The following is a 22,270-nucleotide window of genomic DNA, read 5'->3' on the forward strand; positions in this document are numbered from 1 at the left end:
AAAATGCAGCAGTCCTACTGAGAATGTATATGGAGTCCCTGCCAATAATTGTTGCATCTGTGGCATTAAACAAGTCAGACCCCTCACCCTCACCCCCTCACCCTCAACCCCTCACCCTCACACCCCTCACCCTCACACCCCCTCACCCTCACACCCCCTCACCCTCACACCCCCTCACTCACCCTCACACACCCTCACTCACCCTCACACCCCCTCACTCACCCTCACACCCCCTCACTCACCCTCACACCCCCTCACTCACCCTCACACACCCTCACACACCCACTCACCCTCATACACCCTCACATCCTCTCACCCTCACCCACCCACCCTCACACCCTCACACACCCTCACACACCCTCACCCCCTCACCCTCACCCCCTCACCCTCAACCCCTCACCCTCAACCCCTCACCCTCACACCCCCTCACCCTCACACCCCCTCACCCTCACACCCCCTCACCCTCACACCCCCTCACCCTCACACCCCCTCACTCACCCTCACACCCCCTCACTCACCCTCACACACCCTCACACACCCACTCACCCTCATACACCCTCACACCCTCACACCCTCACCCACCCTCACCCTCACACCCTCACTCATCCTCACCCCCTCATCCTCACACACCCTCACTCACCCTCACACCCTCACTCAGCCTCACTCAGCCTCACCCTCACACACCCTCACACACCCTCACACACCCTCACCCTCTCACCATCACCCCCCCTCACCCTCACACACCCTTACCCTCATCCCCTCACCCTCACACACCCTCAGTCACCCTCACACCCTCACCCTCACACCCCCTAACCCTCACGCCCTCACCCTCACTCCCTCACACACCCTCCCTCACCCTCCCTCACCCTCCCTCACACACCCTCACACACCCTCACCCTCACACCCCCTCACACCCCCTCACACCCCCTCACTCACCCTCACTCACCCTCACACACCCACTCACCCTCACCCTCACACCCCCTCACCCTCACACCCCTCACCCTCACCCCCTCACCCTCATACCACTCAGTGCTACAACACATATTGTGTTACAATAGGTGTCACATTTGCGAAAGATAAAACTATTGGCATTGTAAATAACAAAGCTATTAATTTCGCTATTTTGAAAACAAGCACATAAATAAAAAATGTGTCCTTTACAATACCAATAGCTCAAACTTTCCTAATGCGAGACCTATTGCATTGCTGTGCTTCTCTCCCCTGCTGCACTCTCCTGCTCTCTAGAGATGTGGCCTAACGACCAGAGCTGCCATCTAAGTCACGTAAATACAAAACATGTTGCATTCCAAATGCTATAGGTGTCACATTCGCGAAAGTTATAACTATTGGCATTGTAAATGACAAAGCTATCAATTTAGCTATTTTAAAAACCAACAAATAAATAAAATATTTGTCATTTACAAGACCAATAGCTCCAACTTTTCTAATGCGAGACCTATTGCATTTCCAATGCTTGTTTGTACTTTGGCTGCAACGCTCCATAAGAGTGCATGGGTTTGCAAGCTGTCACTCCCTCACCCCGTCCCTGGTGCTGCCTGCCCCTGCCCCATCCATCCCACCAACTGCTGCATTCCATTGTTGCTTGCCCATGTCCCTCCCACCCTCTCTCTGTATTCTGGTCTTCAATGCTCGTAACTGCCATGTTATGCTGCATTCTGTTTTGGTTGCTTGCCCGATCTCTCCCTCGCATTCCATTGTTTCTTGCCCGTTCCCTCACTTCCTACGCTGAATTCCGTTGTTGTTTGCCTTGTCATTCACACCCCCTTTTGCATTCCATTTTTGCTTGACCCCTTCCCTCCCTCATTCGGTTATTGCTTGCCCCATCTCTCCTCCACCCTTTCACATTCCGTTGATGTTGCTTGCCCTGTCCCTCCTAACCCCCCACCATTTCATTTATTTGCTTGCCCTTTCCCGTTCCGATAACCCCTATTGTTGCTTGCCCTGTCCCCCAGTCCCCTCCCTGTTGTTGCTTGCCCCGTATTCTCATCCCCTTCCCACGTTGTTGTGTTATTGTTTGCCCCGTACTCCTACCCCACTGTTATTTGCCTCACACTCCCGACCTCATCTCCGTTGTCTCTTGCCCCATCCCACTAGCCCCTCCGCCCGGATAATTAACGCAATGACGCAACCAGCACTGACAGCATCACAGCACTTTTTCCTCCCCTGTCGTTGCATGCCTCGTAACCTCGCCCCATCTCCTCTGTTGTTGCTTGCCCCTTACCCCGTGGCCGGTTTCCGCCACATACAAAAACAAGCAGTGGCCAAGCCCATAGGTCATGTCCATGTGACATCCATTGGCTATGTCAATATTTTTTAGCCATGTTGTGCAGCAGTGCAGCTGCTGTGCAGCATGGCTGAAAGTACAAAAAATAAAAGTGCTACGAGTTTTTTTTTAATCTTGCAACCATGCTGCACTGCAGCTGCCCTACTGTACAACATGGCAGAAAAAACAACATTCACAAAGCCAAATAGCTCTACTATTTGGCTTTCTCTGTTTTTTTAAGCACTACAACGCTGGCAGCATTGACTGCGTAATATTGCTTTTTTTAATTTTCTGTTATGCTTCACAGCATCTCACTGCTGTAGAATATGGCTAAACATAAAAAACATTGACAAAGCCAATAGGTCTCCAATAGGCAAAATAAAATTTGTTCACATCTAACATGGGCTTCGATTGGAATTCATAGAGCATATTATCAAGGCCATTATCACCGCTTTATCGGCAGTTTCCTGCCGATAAAAGCGGCGATAATGTATCGCCTGTCCTTGATAATATGCCCCTGTATCTCTAATAATTTGTTTTTCCAATAAATGGGGTTTCAATTACTTGGATTCTCAAAAATGGGTTTCTAATATTTTGTTTTCCATTAATTAATCTACTACATGTGTAAGGTATACAGCATGAATTTTGGAGATTGTAAAAGGTAAACGTGAATAAAACTGGAATGCAGGTATCGTAGCAAGAACAAGACGACTCCACTGAAGGCAACTAGGATTAAGGGCCAAAATTAGAGTTTGGGGGAAGGGTTACTCCCTCACAAACGTGTTGGATATCCCGCATGCTGTATTACAAGCCTGTTACATCTTATGGCACTTGTAATACAGCTGGAGCGAAAACCGTCAGTTTTGTGACAAAGTAACCCCTCCGCCAAACTCTAGATCAAGCCCTAAATCTGGAGACCATACAGAGTAAGAAAGAGGGAAATTTAAATCATGAAAGGTAAATTATGCAACAGCTAGAGACCCTCCAAATGAAACCTGGGGTATGGCTGTAACTAAGCAGCAGTGGGGCAAAAGCTGGTGACCATGGTAGCAAGGAAGTACGCTGGTTGATAATGGTATATAAACTATGGAAGAATAGCCAAAGCAAAGCGGACCCCATAACCGGCAAATAAAGCAGTACACTATTTTGGGCAAGCAAAGGTAAAGCTGAAGACCCCACAGACAAGCAGTATTACAGTTTGAGGACAGGTGGGAAAACTAGGGTAAATACGTTGACCATGTATACACCATTGTGTTAAAATTTAAGAACACTTGTGGGCAGGCTAGGGTAAAGACGGAGACCCTTTAGGCAGGACGTTCTGAGCCAGAAGAAGGGGAACCGATGGAACACTGGAGACCACAAATGCAAGAAGTGGTAATAATCAAGCACATGTAACAGAAGCTGGGGGTGAAGTTGACAACTATTTAGGGTAATTGAGGGTAATGCTAAAGATAAAGGATCGTAAGTGTGTCAGGATTATGCAGGAAATGGGCAAACAATGAGCCTGTCCATCTTGTTCTCTACACCACTGCAGTCTGTCATTGCCACTTCCATGGTCTCCATACACTCCATCCCCGAACTCCACTCAAGCTTCTGAAATAGATGCAGAACTCGGTGGAAAATCAAGGATGTGGACCCTGGCCCCATGGCAGGGGGTGCGGTGGGGGGGGGGGGCATGGCCTCTTGTTCCCCATAGCTCAGAGTGCTTGAGCCCCCGGATACTGCTTTTGCACAGCTACTGTTTTAGTGAGCACAGAGAGAGTCAGGCCAGACAGCACTCTGCAGCCAAGCGCCAGATTGGGTACTCACGTCACCTATACTTCCTCTACGAGAAAACCCACACAGGAAGCCCTGAAGCAATAGTGAAAAAAAAGTACATTTGAAAGCCTAATCAGCCAAAAGTCTATGTTTTCCGACTCTGAAGAAGGTCTGTAGCTGGCTGGAGAGGGGGAAAACGGCATCAAGCTGAGAATTTGTAAAGATGTGCTCCTGAAGAAGACCATGGGCTGCCGAATCAAGTAAGTCTAAGTTTGACCCCGCTCCCCTGATCGTGCTGCTGGGCTTTGTGACTTTCAGCTGAGCTGTAGAGCTGCAACGACCACTTCCTTCTTCTGAGAGAAGGGGAGTGTAACTGGGCAGACTCCTAGCCCGTGCCCCGCTGAACACGGTGCCATCGACTGTAGAAAGCGCAGATGCACCATTGCGGGCATGGAAAATAGGGTTTACACTTGGTGTACAGGGATTCGTGGAGGGGGGCCTGGCTAGTACTGCATTAGACTTGAAAGCTGGCACAGTGAGGAGTGTTTTTAATCTAGGACACAAGGGTCAGGGCGCTAGTGCCCAGAAGCATTTTGCTACTCAAACCATACCATTTAATCTCATACCCCAATATATGAGCATCTCACTGTACTTGCAGGTGACCTCTCCGGGTTTCAAGGTCACCAGCTCACCTTGAGGGATACAGTCACTATATCCACACTTTGTACTGCATGAAAGTAATATTGCATCCACAGCATCAACATAACCACTTCCACGTTGTTGCCACTGTAACTATTACTTCCATGACCAATACCTTATATAGATCTGTTATTTATAGCTCGTATCATAACTATCCAGATTTATATTATTGTGCAGTGCTCTGATACCCAAAAGGGTCTTCTTCACGCTATATAAAACTATAAATAAATGCTGTGGTCGATATTATCAACCTTGATATAGTGACATTCAACCCCCTGAAATGACCACTCCAGACCTGGGATCACAGGACCCTTACTGCACACGGTCTCCAAGCCACAGCCCAGTGCTACTGACCCACCACGGCCAGTTGTCAGCGGCAGGCCCAGGCTCATTCTTACCTTCTACAATCCTAGCAGACTTGAGCTCAACCGCAGAAGACCGAAAGGTGTATATTCATGTCAGGGAGCCTGGAGGATTGTAGTCCTGCTTTACCCCTATCTCCTGCACCCCATTCCTCACCCTCCGTTGTCGTGGAAAATTTCTCCAGCTCAGAAGGGGGTCAAAAGATTTTTTTTAGATTTTTAGATCCATTGCATCTTTTCAAATCCTCTGGCTGTTGAAGTGGTATTTGCTTTTTTGCCTGAGAACTCTACGTCGCCCTCCACATGGATAAGGTAGTCGGTGATACCAAATGATTGGCTGATTACAAGTTGCATGCATGGTACTGGTGGGGTGGTAAATCTGCATTTGAAATTTAGCCGACCATGCCGTAACACTGTGCCACTTACCGTGCAATTATGATGAGTTGAACCCCTGGTTTGGGGAATTATTATGTGGAACCAGGTTTACCAATCATTCTGTGGGTTTTTATGCATGCATTTACCGCCTGTTCAGGGCAGATGGTAAATGTAAGTGATGCCTCTGTGTGGAGTGTGAGGTAGGTGAGGTGGGTGTGAGGAGCAGGATAGGTATGTGGCACTGAATGCTTGTCCCGCCAGGAGCAAAAATCAGGGGACAAGGCTTGACGCTGCTGCCAAAGCCTCATGTGATTTTACTAGCTGAAATTACCCCCTTGCAAAATCAGGTCCAGTGGTCCAACACCCAGGGAAATCGTCAGGAACCAGTGCTAAGTTTGAGCTGGTGGTTGCCATTGGGGCCCACCGGCACTTATTCTTGGGGGCCAGCGCTTCATTTTCCGAGAGCTAGAGAGGGAAACACACAAAAGGGGGAAAAGGAGGAAGACAGCATCAACCTGCAAGAATGAGGTAAAGAGGCAGGCAGTGTCTGGCAGTGGATGAAAAAGCCCTGAGGTTGATTCCGGACTACGCAGCCTTGATATTCAGCGTGCTGACATTTAATAGTTGCAGCCGGGCTTCTGGGCAGTGCTTTGGGTACCGGCACTCATTATTTCACAAATTAAGCACTGGGAGGAACACTGGCCCACTCTTGATCAGACAGAGACGAATTCAATACAGTAATTCAACTCCGTCTGACTAACAATCAGGCCTTGTAGGAATATCTAAGCTGTGTTGTATGTACAGTCGCTGTTCTTTGTGATGTGCTCTGTTGCATGTTCTCTGATGTTACTATGAAATCGAATACTGGCATTATTTGATATCACAACTCAGAATCAGTTTCCTCCAAAGTCGTTCACTGTTTGTGCTACACAATTCACTTAATTATACAGCTATGGTAAAGAAGCATTGGCAAAGCCAATCGGTCTCGCATTTGCAAGAGCGCTTGGTATTGTCAATGTGTTTTAGCCATGTTGTACCCCAGTGTGGCTGCTGCTCAGCATGGTTAAAAGGTATTGGTGTAGCGGATAGTGGGATGGCATGTCTAGGAGTGGAGTAGGGTGTCGTAGAGCAGAGTGGAGTGGAATGGAATGTTGTGGAGTGTCATGGAGTAGTAGAGTGCATTGGAGTACAGTAGCACAGAGTGAAGGGGCGTAGAGTGGAGCGGACTGCCATAGACTGGAGTGGGAAGAGTGTCATAGAGTGGAGTGTCATAAAGTGGAGTTGCGTACAGTGCAGAGGAGTACAGTAGAGTGGAGTAAAGTAGCACAGAGAGAGTTGTGAAGATTGGAGTAGAGTGTCATAGAGTGGAGTGGCATAGAATAGCGTAGCGTACTGTGAGTAAAGTGTTGTAGCGTGGAGGAGCATAGAGTAAATACAGAGGTGTGGTGTAGAGTAGAGTGTTGTGGAATGGCATAGAGTGGCGTACAGTGGACTGATGTTGAGTATAGTGTCGTAGAGTGGACTGTCGTAGAGTGTAGTGGGTAAAGTGAAGTGGCATTGAGTGGAGGGGCATAAAGTGGAGTAGAGTCATAAAGTGGAGTGGCATAAAGTGTCATAGAGTGGAGTGGCATAAAGTGGAGTGGTGTGGAGTAGAGTGCCATAGAGTGCAGTGTAATAGAGTGGCATAGAGTGTAGTAGAGTGGAGTGGTGTAGAGTGGAGTAAAGAGGTGTAGACGGAATTCGTTGAGTGAAGTGGAGTGGTGTAGGTGAAATAGAATGTCGTAGAGTGTAATAGTGTGGAGTGGCATAGAGTGTCACATAGTTGTGTGCAGTGGAGTGACATAGAGTAGAGTGGAGTAGAGTGTAAGAGTGGAGTGGCATACAATGGTGTAGAGTGTTGTAGAGTGGAATGTTGTGGAGTGTCCTAGAGTGGAGTGTCCTAAAGTGGAGTGGTGTAGATTGAAGGGTTGTAGAATTGACTAGAATATATATATATATATATATATATATATATATATATATATATATATATATATATATATATATCTCGCTCCAAGTTACCCACAGGTAAGGATGCACCAAACAGCAAGATCACGGGTTCTCATCAGAGGCTCGACAAATGAGTTCGTGCTGACACACCCACACTTAAACACCTGGTTTAGCGTCCTTTATGTGCGCAATGCTTTCTGGATTTTGTAGTGTGTGTCATCATTCTGATGAGAACAAGAAATTCAGAAACGCGTCAGGCTAAAATCTATGACATGAGAGCTGGAAACATATCGGACTGTGGTGTTCGCTCTTACACGTGATCTTGCTGTTTAGTGCATCCTTGCCTGTGGGTAACTTGGAGCGAGATGTTAACGCGGCAGCCCAGCCGCGAAGGTTGCACGACCCCGGGATCACTGGGGGTCACGGTGCCCGGAAATTCTGCCGAGCCCAAGGAGTGAAACAGCTGACAATATGGGATTTATGAGTGGCACGCAGTCTGAGGCCGATCCAAGGGCTTTGAATGAAGGCAGCTTGGTAATTAACGTGCCTCCATCTGTGGATCAATGATGACACACACTACAAAATCCAGAAAGCATTTTGCACATAAAGGACGCTAAACAAGGTATTTAAGTGAGGGTGTGTCAGCACGAACTCATTTGTCGAGCCTCTGATGAGAACAAGAAGTTCAGAAACGCGTCAGCCTAAAATCTATGACATGAGAGCTGGAAACATATCGGACTGTGGTGTTCGCTCTTACCCGTGATCTTGCTGTTTAGTGCATCCTTGCCTGTGGGTAACTTGGAGCGAGATATATATATATATATATATATATATATATATATATATATATATATATATTCAAATTCGCCTCTAAGCTAGGTGATAGGCAAATTAGGGACATGATGCAGATGTACAAGGCAAGGAGTGTCTCTACTGCATTATATGGGGCAGGGCTGTGGGGTTACACCAATGTAGGTTCTTTGCAAAGGGAAGAAAATATCTTCCTTAAAAAACTTTTGTGCTTACCTACCTCAGCCCCAACTGACTTAATTCACAGGGAAGTATGGGTTGTCTATCTAGGTGACCTCATTCTGTTAAGGCCTTTAATGCTTTGGCGAGCGATTTGGCGCAAGGATGAGACAGTGTTTAATCAACTTTTTATCAAGGATTGTCTCAACCTGGATAATTGTACCAAGATACCTTGGCTTAAGTATGTTGTGGACAGTTTTCAGGCTATTTATGGGCTCAACATATTGGTAGATCCTTGTTCAGCTGGAAACATCTCTAAACAAGATATGAAAAATATTTTTATGTTGTATAGAACCCAAAAACGTTTAGCCGCGAATGGTTGCCTTACCACAATTCAACTTTATAATAAATATATTGAAAGTGAAGGCTACCAGCAGTACTTGAGCCTGGTAACTAGACCAGCCCATAGATTTGTTTTAACTAGACTCAGATTTGGAACGGCTCACATTTTGGTGGCCTTCCCCCAGCAAAAAAAGCCCCCTGTTGGCCCTTGCCCTTGTGATGGGCACTCGAAACAAAGCACCCTGCACTTTATGCTAATTTGCACCCTTTTTTTGAACGTTAGGGTTATTTACTTGAAGCCATTGTTCGTAAAGTATTGTATTTATAATGTGGATGATGCCATGAAGTTGCTTTACAATATGAACTCCCCGGACAAATGTTTTTATATTGCCACTTTTATATGTAAATCTATTCAGTCTAGAAAAAGTATGATATTTTAAACATTCGTCTCTTTTATCCTATATTCTCTGTATTGTATTATATTCTGCTTGTATGCTTTTATGGTCATTGTTTATCATGTACCGAATAAAGCTTCATGAAATGAAATGACTAGAATGTCATAGAGTGGAATGGCATAGTGTGTCAAAGAGTGGCGTGGCATAGAGTGGCATACAGTGGACTGATGCAGCATGGAGTAGAGTGAAGTAAAGTGTGGTAGAGTAGAGTGGCAGAGAGTGGAGTACAGTGTTGTAGAGTGGAGTGGCATAGAGTGGGGTGGTGTAGAGTGGAGTAAAGTGATATAGAGGGATTTGCATAGAGTGGAGTAGAGTGTTGTTGATTCAATCAATCAATTAATCAATCAGGGGTTTGTAAAGCTCAACTACTGACCTGCGAGGGTCTCAAGGCACTCGGAGTGGGAGGGTGGCTCCGTTGAGTGCGGGGATCATTCGAAGAGCCAGGTCTTGAGGTCCTTCCTAAACTGGGGCAGTGTGGGGGTTTACCAGAGGTAGAGGGGGAGGTTGTTCCAGGCCTTGGCTGCGAGGTAGCAGAAGAACTTTCCTCCTGTTCTGGTCTTGTAGATACGTGTGATGGTAGCCAGAGAGAGGTCAACTGATCGGAGGTGTGTCTTGGGTGCGTGGAAGGAGATGTGGTCATTAAGGTATGCTGCTCCAATGTTGTGGAGGGCCTTGTAAGTGTGAGTGAGTAGCTTGAAGGTTATTCTTCATTCGATGGGGAGCCAGTGAAGATCGCTGAGGTGTTGGGTGATGTGGTGGTGGTGGGGGATGTCTAAGATCAGTCTGGCTGAGGTGTTCTGGATGGTCTGGAGCTTGTGAAGTAGTTTCTTGTTGATTCCGGCATAGAGAGCGTTGCCGTAGTCCAGTCTCCTACTTATGAGGGCGTGCATGACCATTTTTCTGGATTCAGATGGGATTCATCTGAATATTTTTCGGAGTATGCGGAGGGTGTTGATGCAGGCCGAGGATAGGGTGTTGATCTGGCAGTTTATCGTGAGCAGTGAGTCTAGTATTATGCCAAGGTTTTGTGCGTGGTCCGTCGGGAGTGGGGGTTTCCAAGGGCAGGGGGCCACCAGGTGTTGTCCCCGGTGGATGGGGTGGAGCCAAGGATGAGGACTTCTGTTTTCTGGGAGTTGAGTTTCAGCCATGTTTGGTTCTTTTTAGTGAGGGAAAGGATGAGCTGGATGTCGTCGGCATAGGAGACTATGTTGAGCCCATGGTTTCTGATGATGGTTGCGAGGGGGCCATGTAGATGTTGAAGAGGGTGGGGCTGAGGGAGGTTCTCTGGGGCACTCCACATCTGGTCTCTGATGGTTCCAAGAGGAAGGGTGGTAGTCTTTCCACGGATGTCGGAGTCATGTAGTCTGGTGGCTAGTGTGCGGTGGGAGATGCTGTCAAAGGCCACTGAGAGGTCCAGGAGGATGAGGGCTGCCATATTACCCTGGTCAATGAGGGAGCGGATTTCGTCAGTGGCTGCGAAGAGGGTGGTCTCAGTGCTGTGGTTGCTGAGGAATCTGGATTAGGAGGTGTCTAGAACATTGTTGGCTTCAATGAAGTTTGCTAACCAGGTGTTGATGACCTTTTGCTGCGGACATTGGCTGCGAATGGTAGCAAGGAGATGGGACTGAAGTTCTTGAGATGTGTTGGGTCTGCAGAGGGTTTCTTCAGGAGGGGGTTGACTTTGGCGTATTTCCAGTCATCAGGGAATGGTGAGGTTTCGAGAGAGCGGTTGATCTTCCAGCATAGTTCGGGTGCGATGGCCGTGGTGGCTGTGTGGAAGATGTGGGGGGGTGGGGTAGGAACTGAGGATGCTCTTCACTGTGTTCAAGGTATCTTCTGTCTTGAGCGGGGTCCAGAAGAGCAGGGTCTGTTAGGTGGTGTCACTGGGGGTAGGAGCTGGGTTGACCCAGAGGTCTTGGTTGTTGAAGTTGTCATAGATCGTCTTAATCTTGAGGTGGAAAAAGGTGCTGAGCCGGTTGCAGAGGTCTTGGGAGGGTGGGACGTCTGTTGTTTCACTGCTGAGGTTGGCGAAATCTTTGATGATGTAGAAGAGTTCCTTGGAGTTGTGGGCATTGGCGAGGATTCCGTCTTGGAGGAAGTTCTTTTTTGTGGATTTGATGAGGTGGTGATGTGTTGTGTAGGTAGCCCTGTAGGTGGTGCGTGTTTCTGAGGTTTTGTTGTTCCTCCATTTCTTTTTGAGTCGTCGGCAGGAGCGCTTGGTTTCTTGAAGTAAAGGATTGAACCAGCTTGCTTTCTTGGTGTGTCACCCTGTGGCTTTCTTGAGGGGCTGAGGGCATTGGCGCAGGTAGTGATCCAGCGGTGGAGGGTGCATGCCATGGTGTTGGCTTCTGGCGTCTTCAGTGGTGGGGGGCTGGTGAGGGCGGAGGTGAGCTGGTCTTCAGTGACTTTATTCGACTTTAAATGGGGGTGACACTGGGTGTGCTTGTGTATGGTGGGTGATCTGAAGGTGAAGTGGATGCAGTGGTGGTCTTTCTAGAGGAGTTCCGTTGTGTAGCTGTAGAAGATTGTGTTTTCTTCTGCGAAGACGGGGTTGAGTGTCTCCCGCTGTGTGTGTGGGGGCGGTGACAAGTTGCTTCAGTCCTATGTGGGTTAGGTTCTCAAGGAGAGCATGGTGTTAGGGTCATCGTGGTTGGATTAGAGTGGCATAGAGTGGCGTAAAGTGGCATATAGTGCCATAGAGTGGAATCTAGTGTCATCAAATGGAGGATCCTAGAATAAAGGGTCATAGAGTGGAGGGGAATAGAGTGGAAGGGTGCAGAGTATGTGGAGTGCAGTGTTGTGGAATTTAGTTTCGTAGAGAATGTCGTAGAGTGGAGGGTCATAGAGTGGAGTGGTGTGGGGTTGTATAGAGTGGAATTAAACTGTCATAGAGTGGTGTAAAGTGGCATTGAGTGGCGTAGAGTACAGCAAAGTGGAATTTTGTAAAGTGGAGTGTAATGATTGGCAAAGAGTGGAGTAGTGTAGAGTGGCCTTGAGTGAAGTAGTGTAGAGTGGCATAGAAATGAGTAGAGTGTCATAAGGTGGCGTGGCCTAGAGTAGAGTAGAGTAGACTGTCTTAGAGTGGAGTGCCACAGAGTGGACTGCAGGCAAATGGAGTGGTATAGCGTGGCGTAAAGTGGAGTAGAGTAGACTGTCTTAGAGTGGAGTGCCATAGAGTGGACTTTTGGCAAATGGAGTGGCATAGCGTGGCGTAGAGTGGAGTAAAGTGGCATGGAGTGTTGTAGAGTGGAACAGCATAGAGTGTTGTGGAGTGTCATAGAGTGAAATGGCCTAGAGTGAATTGTTGTAGAGTGCATAGAGTGTCGCTGTATGACGCAGAGTGGAGTACAGTGGCCTAGAGTAAAGCGGCATAGAGTGAAGTGGAGTAGAGTGGCAGAAAGTGCCATAGAGGTGAGTGTTGTGTCATTGATTTGAGCATTGTGGAGTGGAATTTCATAGACCGAAGTGCGGAGTGCCATGGAGCGGAGTGCCATGGAGCGGAGTGCCATAGAGTGGAGTGGCACAGAGTGGAGTGGCACAGAGTGGAGTGGCATAGAGTTTCATAGAGTATAGTGGCATAGAGTGTTGTAGAGTGGAAGGGCATCGTTGAGTGCAGATTGGATGGGCATAGAATGGAGCAGAGTTTCATTGAGTGGCATACAGTGGATTGGTCTACAGTGGAGTAAAGTGTCACAGAGTGGTGTTGCACAGACTGGTGTAGAGTGCTGTAGACTAGAGTGGAGGGGCGTAGAGTGGAAGGGCATAGAGTGGAGGGGCATAAAGTGATGTAGAGTGGAGTGGCATAGAGTGGAGCAGCATATTGTGTCATAGAGTAGAATGGCTTTGAGTAGTGTACAGTGGAGTGGTGTACGGTGGAGTATTGATGTAGAATGCCACCTAGTGCCCTGATAGCACGTCTGTTTAATTATAGAGACAGAGACACAATACTGCAACATATTTGTGCTAAAGGTCTGCCCAAATATAAAGATCACGACATCCAGATTTACCCAGATTATACTAGAAAAGTGCAAGACCTCAGAAATGGATTTCTAGGAGTCAAATGACGACTGAGAGTCAATAATATTAAATATTGTATTTCTATAGAACAAGCAGCTGGGTTCTTAGAGGGCTGCACTTCCAGGACTAGTCACAAGATTTAAGGATCTATATTGCTCACCTCAAATCTGCTGCCCATAGATCACAAAAATAAGTAATAGAGCTAGTTGGAAGAGAGGCAACATATGGGTATAAGTCACATATACACATTCAATCAGACGACATTAGTTTTGTGCCGTTATTGGTCTTTTATTTCCAGAGGTTACTGGTATGCCAACGCATTTCGCCCAAACATGGGCTTCTTCAGGGCTGTAATGGCATACAATATGAACAAACTTTAGTAAAATGAAAAAGATCATAAAGAGATGTTGCATAAAAAACAGCAGTTATATTTTAAAAGAGCTCCACTGGAAAGGTGATGATGAGAGAAGAAAGAAAAATAGTTTTTCTGGTATACTAGCGCCAGGAGGCCTAGAGTGCTCAGGTAGGTCTGAGAGAGGAACCAAACTTCCCCTAAAAGAAAAGTAGGTGGTGCTTGAGCTGTTGTGAGAACCATCCTGTCATGGTTCCACCCCGGAGGACTAGCGGGATGCATATGGTGGGTTCCGGTACATGTGAAAAAACAACACTGCTGAACCAGTCAGTGGTCTAGCGCTCTAACCAGGCAGCACACCTTAGGGTCACCTATTCAAAAGCGCATCCAAATATACGACCAAGGGCCGGGGTCTGATATCTTATTATCACTGTAAATCCCCTAGATGTGTCAAATAACACTAGTCAAATGGTCAAGGAGCGTAGTTATTCAATGTAAAAACACACAGGTCCACATTCAACACACCCAAAAAGGTGTAGAGAATAGAGAGAGTACCTCACGGTAGTAACACCCGAGGGGGTTCCCGGCTGACAATTACCGGTATACCCACTTCTCATCACTGGCCACTCTCTCTATGTGAAAAGACAGAAGTGCACAAGAACAAATAATCGTGCATACATGAGAATAGTGGTGAAAAAGACACTGACAAACATATAAACACTGATGTGAAATGTTGTGTACAAAAACAAACCCCTAACCAGACAGAAAAATAAGACAAGGTGTTGCTGGCTATTCGTTTTTATTCTATTGCTGCAAAACCTGCCAGTTAAAAATGGTTAGTTGTATACCATACTTATTATATCCTCAAGCCGACATGTTTCATCGCTCCAATTTTCAGCGATTTCATCAGGGCATTCCAGGGCCGGACTGGCTACCGGGCAGTTTTGAATGCTGCTGAGCTGGGGGCTAATTTCGTTGATGGGGACCTGCGTGTACTAAACGAAATTCGTTTTGTTTTCATTACTTCGAAGTACACGCAGGTCTCCATGTACGAAATCAGCCCCACTGCAGTACAATCTTCCAGCAGCTCGGCAGCATTCCAAACTGCCCGGTTGCCAGTCCGGCCCTGGGGCATTCGAGGGGTTATCTATTCTCAGTCTTCTCAATAGAAACAGGACCTCAAGGGTGCAAAGTCTGCACGTACCGGCACCCCTCTTGTGGAACTCTGTGTCATGTGATCACGTATCCAATAATGGCTAGAAGTTGTCTCAGCCACTGTTGACGATCGTCGGAAGTGCCGGAAGGGACTCGGCTGACAAATAACTAACTGTGGAAACAACCACACAATTATTTGTGGACTACTTTCCTACACTTAATTTTAAATGTATCTCCTAGTGATCTGATAATAAATAATTTTGATACACTAAAGACATTTTTTTAATTCCCTCACTATATAATATAATTTACTTTCACTGCACGGCCGAACTCACAAAACCTGCTCCACAGTAATTCTGGCGTCGAAGCACACTAAAGAGGCACTCTGCCTCTTTAGTGGGGCCCAATGATGAAGCATGTCACCACTAGGTGGTGAGTGAGGGCTTTCCTGACTGATCCAAGTGAGGCCAGTTTTCTGTTCTCCTGCTCCTGTTTGTGGTTTCTCAAACACCAGAGAACACTCTTTTGTTGTTTACATAGACTTAACCGGGGAATAAGAGTGTTCCATAACTCTCCCTATCTCTCTTCTTGTTGGTATATATGTGACTCAGGGAAGGCCCATGAAGCACCCGAACCAATGCAGATCGTCGGAATTAGGGGTCCCCTAACCCGGGAAGAAAAAGAAAAACGACAAAAACAGAACCTATGCCTGTACTGCGGCAAAAGCGGATATTTCGTCAAGGAGTGCCCTGTTAAACCTGCCAAAACGAAAACCAATAAGCCTTACGCTGTTTCCGTGACCCGCAGAGATGAAGCGAGAAACGACGAAACCCAGTAGGCGAAGGGGTTGGCCTACTGGGTTCTCCCTCCAGGCGGACCCCCCCTTATCGAATCCCTTGCCAACATTCGATACATGGGAATGACAGTGACATTACAGTAACAGGCGGGCCGGACATGGACTGTCACAGCCATCATCGTTTCTGGCTCCACCGGAAATTTCATAGACACATGCTACATGGAGGGACTCGGCATACCGACCGTGAGCAAGAAAATACCAGAAAGCGTGAAGGCTGTGGACGGCACCGACCTTACCTCTGGGCTTATACGGTACCAGACAGAAGCCATGAGAATGACGTGCATGAATGGCATACGGAATTCATTACCTTTGCCGTGATCGATGCACCACAGTTCAAGCTTATCCTGGGACTCCCTTAGTTGGTGGCACACAACCCCCACATCAACTGGGTAACCCGGATCATGACTATAAACTCAACTTATTGCACCATCACCTGCTACCCGCAGAAGAACGAATCTGGCGGCCTTGTTATACAAGCACGCTCGGTGCCCTTAAAGGGGATGGGTACAGTCACCCAAGAAGACGTACCCGAGGCGTATGCAGACTTGGCTTCGGTATTCGATAAAAATGGGGCTAATACCTTGCCTCCACACAGCTCCTTTGATTGCAGGATAGACCTCATACCTGGTTCAACATTTCCGTGTAGCCGTGTTTACTCGCTCACAGAAAAAGAAAACCACCATTTACGCACCTATCTGGATGAGTTCCTGCAAAACAGTTTTATACGCCACTCCAAATCACCCGTCTCTTCCTCTCTCTTCTTCATGGCCAAGAAGGAGGGGGATCTAAGGACATGCATTGACTACAGAGCCATAAATGCCATAACTATTAAAAATCGGTATCCTTTACCACTCATTTCCAACCTCTTGGACCAAGTGAAGGATGCCACTATCTACACTAAACTAGATCTGTGGGGAGCCTACCATCTCGTCAGGGTCTGAGAGGGCGATGAATGGAAGACCGCTTTCCGATCGATTCTGTGTCGTCTACATCGACGACATCTTAATCTTCTCCAACAGTGTTCCTGAACACATCAAACACGTTTGTGCTGTTCTGCAACAACTACAACTGCATGGCCTCTACGTTGAGCTGGAGAAGAGCGTGTTCCACACCACCGAGGTCGAGTTCCTGGGACACATCCTAACTCCTGATGGGGTCAGAATGGACACAAGAAAAGTCAAAGCAGAACTGCATTGGCCATCGCCCTGTTCCGTCAAACAAGTCCAGAGGTTCCTAGGGTTCGCCAACTATTACAGGTGCGTCATCACAGGGTTCTCTAGTATCATCACACCCATCACCAGTTTGCTAAGTAAAGGAGTGAAGTTCTCTTGGGACCTTGAAGCTGAGGAGGCGTTTCAGGACCTGAAGAGACGGTTTTCCAGCGCTCCCGGCCTACGGCATCCTGACCCAAAGCAACCCTTCATAGTGGAAGCAGATGCATCACAAAACGCCTTGGGAGGGGTGTTGTCACAACGCAACGCCGAAACAGGTCTGCTACACCCTGTGGCCTTTTTCTCCCAAAAACTGCTGCCAGCAGAAAGTAATTACACGTAATTACCGTTTCAGACCGTGAACTACCATCAAGGCCGTCTTCGAGGAATGGCGCCATTACCTCAAGGACGCACGACACCCGGTGGCCATATACACCGCCCACAGCAATCTGCAGTTCCTTCGTTCAGCCAGAGCCCTTACGTCCAGATAATTGAGATGGACACTGTTTTTTAACGAATACGAATTCCTAATCACCTACCGCCCGGGAAGGAAAACGCCAAAGCTGATGCCCTGTCCAGGTTGGATGAAACCGAAGAAAACGTATCAAAGACCGACCCCGTATTCATTCTTCCTGAGCATTGCTTCCAAGGGGTGGCCCTGTCCTCTTCCTTCTTCACCCAGTTGCACGAAGACCTAAAGCAAAAAGAACAGCAGAATGGATCGGAGACCTCCTTGGGATCACTGCTAGGGATGGGTTTCTGTTCAGAGGACAGCAGTACTTCCTCCCGTTGGAAGACAATTACCAACAGGCCCTGTACATGTGCCATGACCACCAGTTGTCCATCCATCCGGGATTCCAAAAACAATGAATCTCTTACACAGACACTTCTGGTGGCCTTCCACGGACACCACCGTTCATTCCTACATAGCCCGCTGTGCCATCTGTGCTCTAGGAAAGATCCATTCCAGTCCCCTGGTAGGGCGCTTGAACCCAATTCCTGTACTTCCTTACCCCTGGCATACGGTGTCCATGGACTTCGTGGTGGAGCTACCCAAGACCAAGACCGGCTTTACCACCATCCTCACTATCATAGATCACCTAACGAAAATGGCACACTTAGTTCCTCTGAAAAAACTGCCTTTGGCACTCGAATTAGCCTTGATCTTCGCGCACAACGTGATCCAATTGCATGGTGTACCCTCAGTGCTGATCACAGACAGGGGCTCCCAATTTGTTTCCAGGTTCTGGAGTGAGGTGTGCAAAAACTTGAGCATGGAAACCCGTCTTTCCATGGCATATCATCCACAGACTGACGGACAGGCGGAACGAAAAAACCAGACTATGGAACAATACCTTTGTTGCTTGTTGTTGTCTGTAGAACAAGAATGGTCAGAGGCACTCTGGATGGTAGAATATGCATACAACAGCAAACATGCGTCTACAGGGATATCACCTTTCTTCTGCCTGCAAGGGCGACATCCACGGTCAGAGCCATCGGAAAAAACATTGTCCTGCCACATCCCCACCGTGCAAGAGTACCATGCCCTTCTACACGGCTTATGGAAGGAGGCCCGGTTCGAACTCGCCAAGGAACGCCACAAACACTACGCCGACGCCCACAGACAAGAGGAACCAGAGTACCGGGTAGGGGATGAGGCATGGGTAGCGATACAGAATCTCAAAGTACACAGACCTAAGAAACTGCTGCCAAGATACGTCGGCCCTTTCCCCATCGAGAAAATCATCAATCGGGTAGCGGTGAGACTCACACTTTGCCAGCAGATGAAAATACACCCGGTGTTCCATGTCTACCTCCTACGTCTCGTCCATCCTGAGACCCGTAGTACCGGCCCTCCACCCCCATCCTTAGGGACGACCACAAGGATTATGAGGTGAAGGCCATCCTTGATTCCCGTAGGATCAGGGGGCGGCTTTAATACCTGGTAGATTGGAAAGGGTATGGTCCGGAGGAGCGTTACTGGGAACCCTTGTCCCATGTATGTCATGCTCCCCTGTTAGTCCGTGCCTTCCATGCACGGTACCCGTACAAGCCTCGCCCTGCTACCTCCGTGTAGGGGAGGGGAATTCTTGGGAGGGGGTACTGTCATTTTTCCACCCCGGAGGACTAGCAGGATGCATGTGGTGGGTTCCGGTACATGTGAAAAAACAACACTGCTAAACCGGTCAGCAGTCTAGCGCTCTAACCAGGCAGCACACCTGAGCGGACAAGAAGCACTTCCGGGTGAGACCGCTTATAGCCGTGGCGCTCATCCCCGTCAGTGCTTCTAGTACTGTGCTACACCCGATGCCTGCTGCTGACTTTGACGCCACGGATACCATGTCTCCTCCAGACGCACTGAAGTGCCTTTCGGACCGGCAGACCCTCCCCTTCAGGAGTACTCTCACTAGCTGGTAACCTACAACACGCATTGGGAAGCGTGGTCACGGCGTCTTGCTTCTGCAGCTCCCGGCTCCTTTGCGGCATTTAAACGCCGACTACCTCTCTACCCGCGACACGCATTGGGAAGTGTGATCGCGGCTGCACTTTGTTTTCCTCGGCACAGGACCGCCTGTTACTTCTGGCATCCGCGACACGCATTGGGAAGCATGATCGCGGCTGCACCTTGTTTTCCTTGGTGCAGGAGCACCTGTTACTACTGGCATCCGCGACACGCATTGGGAAGCGTGATCGCGGCTGCACCTTATTTTCCTCGGCGCAGGAGCGCCTGTTACTACTGGCATCCGCGACACGCATTGGGAAGCGTGATCGCGGCTGCACCTTGTTTTCCGCGGCGCAGGAGAGCCTGTTACTACTGGCATCCGTGACACGCACAGGGAAGCGTGATCGCGGCTGCACTTTGTTTTCATCGGCGCAGGAGCGCCTGTTGATTTACTTAACCTGTGACATGCACAGGGAAGCGTGCTCACGGTTCTTTCTTTTATACACTCATTATCGCGCAGGAGCGCCCTTGTTTATTTCACAAACTGCCCAGCTACCACGCAGGTCTACGTGTCTTTCCCTTCACCTTCCTGGCACAGACAGCAGGAACATCGATACCACCCTCTTCTGGCATGGCAGGAACTAAAGCTGGTTCTGCCCGCTTTCCTGTCCTAACAGAGAACCAGTCTTCGTCTTCCAGGTGACTATACAAACTTGTATCGCTTTTGTGTGCTTTATGGTTGTTGTATGTGCATGATGAGTAAGAAGGGAGGGCAGATGCACTAACCACTTGATTATTCCTTTGTCTAGCTGGCGATTTCCAGAAGAGCACCCTCAGTCTAGTGAGGATCCCCACCTGGTCTTCACAGACAACGTCCCGTCCAAACACCATTGGGCACCTTCCCCTGGTCCCATCCTTGCCTAGGTCTGTATAGCCATCTTTGATCGGGTAAGGAGGGGGACGGTGGAGGTTGCTCACATCGTCCCTGCGAGATAACTCCACAAGTATATCAGGTAAAACCTGTGGGGACACGACACATCCGGGGTTTCACAATAATGCATGGTAGTGAAAAGGTGAACAAACAGCCGATCAAGAACATGAATGTGGTGAAGAGATATACTATAGAACTGTGTGAGAAACACAGGAAGCAGTGAGTCACACGTGAATGTCTCAAAAGATAAAAAAGTGCTCATAGAATCCAAAGAAGAAAAAGGGTAAAAAGAACAATGACACAATCGTGTCCGACACGTCAGCACCAAAGCCCATGCCAGGTGCATACCGATAACATCTGGAAATAAAAGACCAATAACGGCACAAAACTGTTGTCGTCTGATTGAATGTGTATACGTGACTTATACCCATATGTTGCCTCTCATCCAACTAGCAATATTAAATATAGCCTGCTTTTTCCAGCGAAGCTCCAAGTGCTATATGGGGGCAGAGTCCTGTTCTATGAACCTCCTCAAGAGGCAGCAGCCTGGATGGATTCAGTAGGATTGATCAGGCAGGATCATAATCGGGGATGGAGAGAACAGCCGAGAAAAATAGAAGGCAAAGAGGCCCACGTTGAGATTACGGCGAACGAGGACCTATGTCGCCAGAAGAAACGGATCTCAGACATATCCTGGTTGGAGCCGAAGGAACTCTTCAGAACGAAACGTCAATGATAACGCTTCAGAATCAGTTTTTTCCACTCTGTTTGGTACAAGAGACCCAATCTCAGTCAGAAGATACCCCTGGATGAGGAGAAAAGACTCATCAAAGCAGACAATCAATCAATCAATCATGCCACAGTAGTCAGGCCAGTATGAAGCAAGGGGGAGAGCAGCCAGAAATTGTGAGTAAATGGGATGAGAGGGGACACTAGATACCGCAATGACTGATTGAACTGCAAATGTGGCTGTTGGGTGAGGGGTGGAGAGGAGAGGAGGGAGGAGAAAAAGGAAAGTATACGGACTGGGGAATAGGACTAAGAAAACTTTGACATTGTGGAATTTCGCTGTTTGAACTTTGAGGACACCCCAGCGGCTGTGGGCATGTGCTGCCTTGCAGAGTCCTTGAGGTCTGGCGAGGTAGTGTGGTGAATGGCTGGTCGGCCACATAGTAGATCAGTATACTAAACCCTGAACAAATAACTCTTGGTTGGGAAACAATAGGGAGGGAAGTGTATTGGGGAGGTGATCATTTTGGGGTGGAGTCCCCGATCCTTAGTCCATTTTGGTGAGCAAGAGGAATGGGGTATTTCTGCCTGTGGGTTGGGGGAGGGGGAAACAGGTGAAATTACAGTTTTGTTGTTATGTTCAAAACCGGCGTTTCAAAAAGGAGTGTTGCCATGTGCAGAAGTAGGCCGACAGAAATCACTGACACGCAAGACACTAATTTAGATCCCATGGGAGTAACTGATGAGAAACCCCTAGATGATTTAGAGACATGAGGGGCGAAAGTCATAACTATAAGTTCTTAACATGGAATGTCCGAGGGATTAATCATTTTGTCAAACGTGACTGTGTGGTAGCCTATCTAAGGAGGTTTGGGGTCCCAATCACATTTCTGCCGGAAACACTCTGTGCGGTGGGCGGACTGCAAGATAGACCTCCTCCAGAGCCGGAGGGCAAATCGAAGCCTCGAGAGGCCATGTGCCAGATGCAAAGTAACTATGGTCTCACAGATATTTGGCGGCACCGTAACCCACACCAAAAAACATATTCTTGCCACATGCTTGCGACAAACACACACAGCAGACTAGACTACGTTTTTATACAGATGGAGGCCGTACACCGAGTGGTAGAGGCGCAGTACTTGGCACGATATTTGTCTGATCATTCCCCGTTGTTAATAAAATACACACTGGGCGGACCTCGTTTTAAAATACCACTATGGAGGCTAAATACCGAAGCACTTACAGACTATAAGTCCACAGTAGGGACTGAACTGCATGGATATGGATTTGTTCATACAAACTGGAACACAATGGACACTAGGGTGCTAGAATGGGACACAATG

General features: G+C 48.0%; 1 protein-coding gene across 4 annotated transcripts in view; it reads left to right on the forward strand.

Annotated features, from left to right (window-relative positions):
• The first annotated feature begins 4,125 nt into the window (after positions 1–4,125).
• DENND1C (DENN domain containing 1C) overlaps positions 4,126–22,270 on the forward strand; it is a 219,309-nt gene continuing 201,164 nt past the window's right edge. For 2 of the 4 annotated variants that reach the window (XM_078685386.1, XM_078685399.1), the window contains exon 1: positions 4,126–4,302. In XM_078685386.1, the coding sequence (XP_078541512.1) occupies positions 4,286–4,302 (17 nt within the window). In that variant the 5' untranslated portion in view covers positions 4,126–4,285. The remainder of the gene's footprint in view (positions 4,303–22,270) is intronic. The other 2 variants (XM_078685380.1, XM_078685394.1) reach the window with 1 other exon arrangement.

The sequence above is a fragment of the Lissotriton helveticus genome, chromosome 1_1 (assembly GCF_964261635.1).
Source record: "Lissotriton helveticus chromosome 1_1, aLisHel1.1, whole genome shotgun sequence".
NCBI lineage: Eukaryota > Metazoa > Chordata > Amphibia > Caudata > Salamandridae > Lissotriton > Lissotriton helveticus.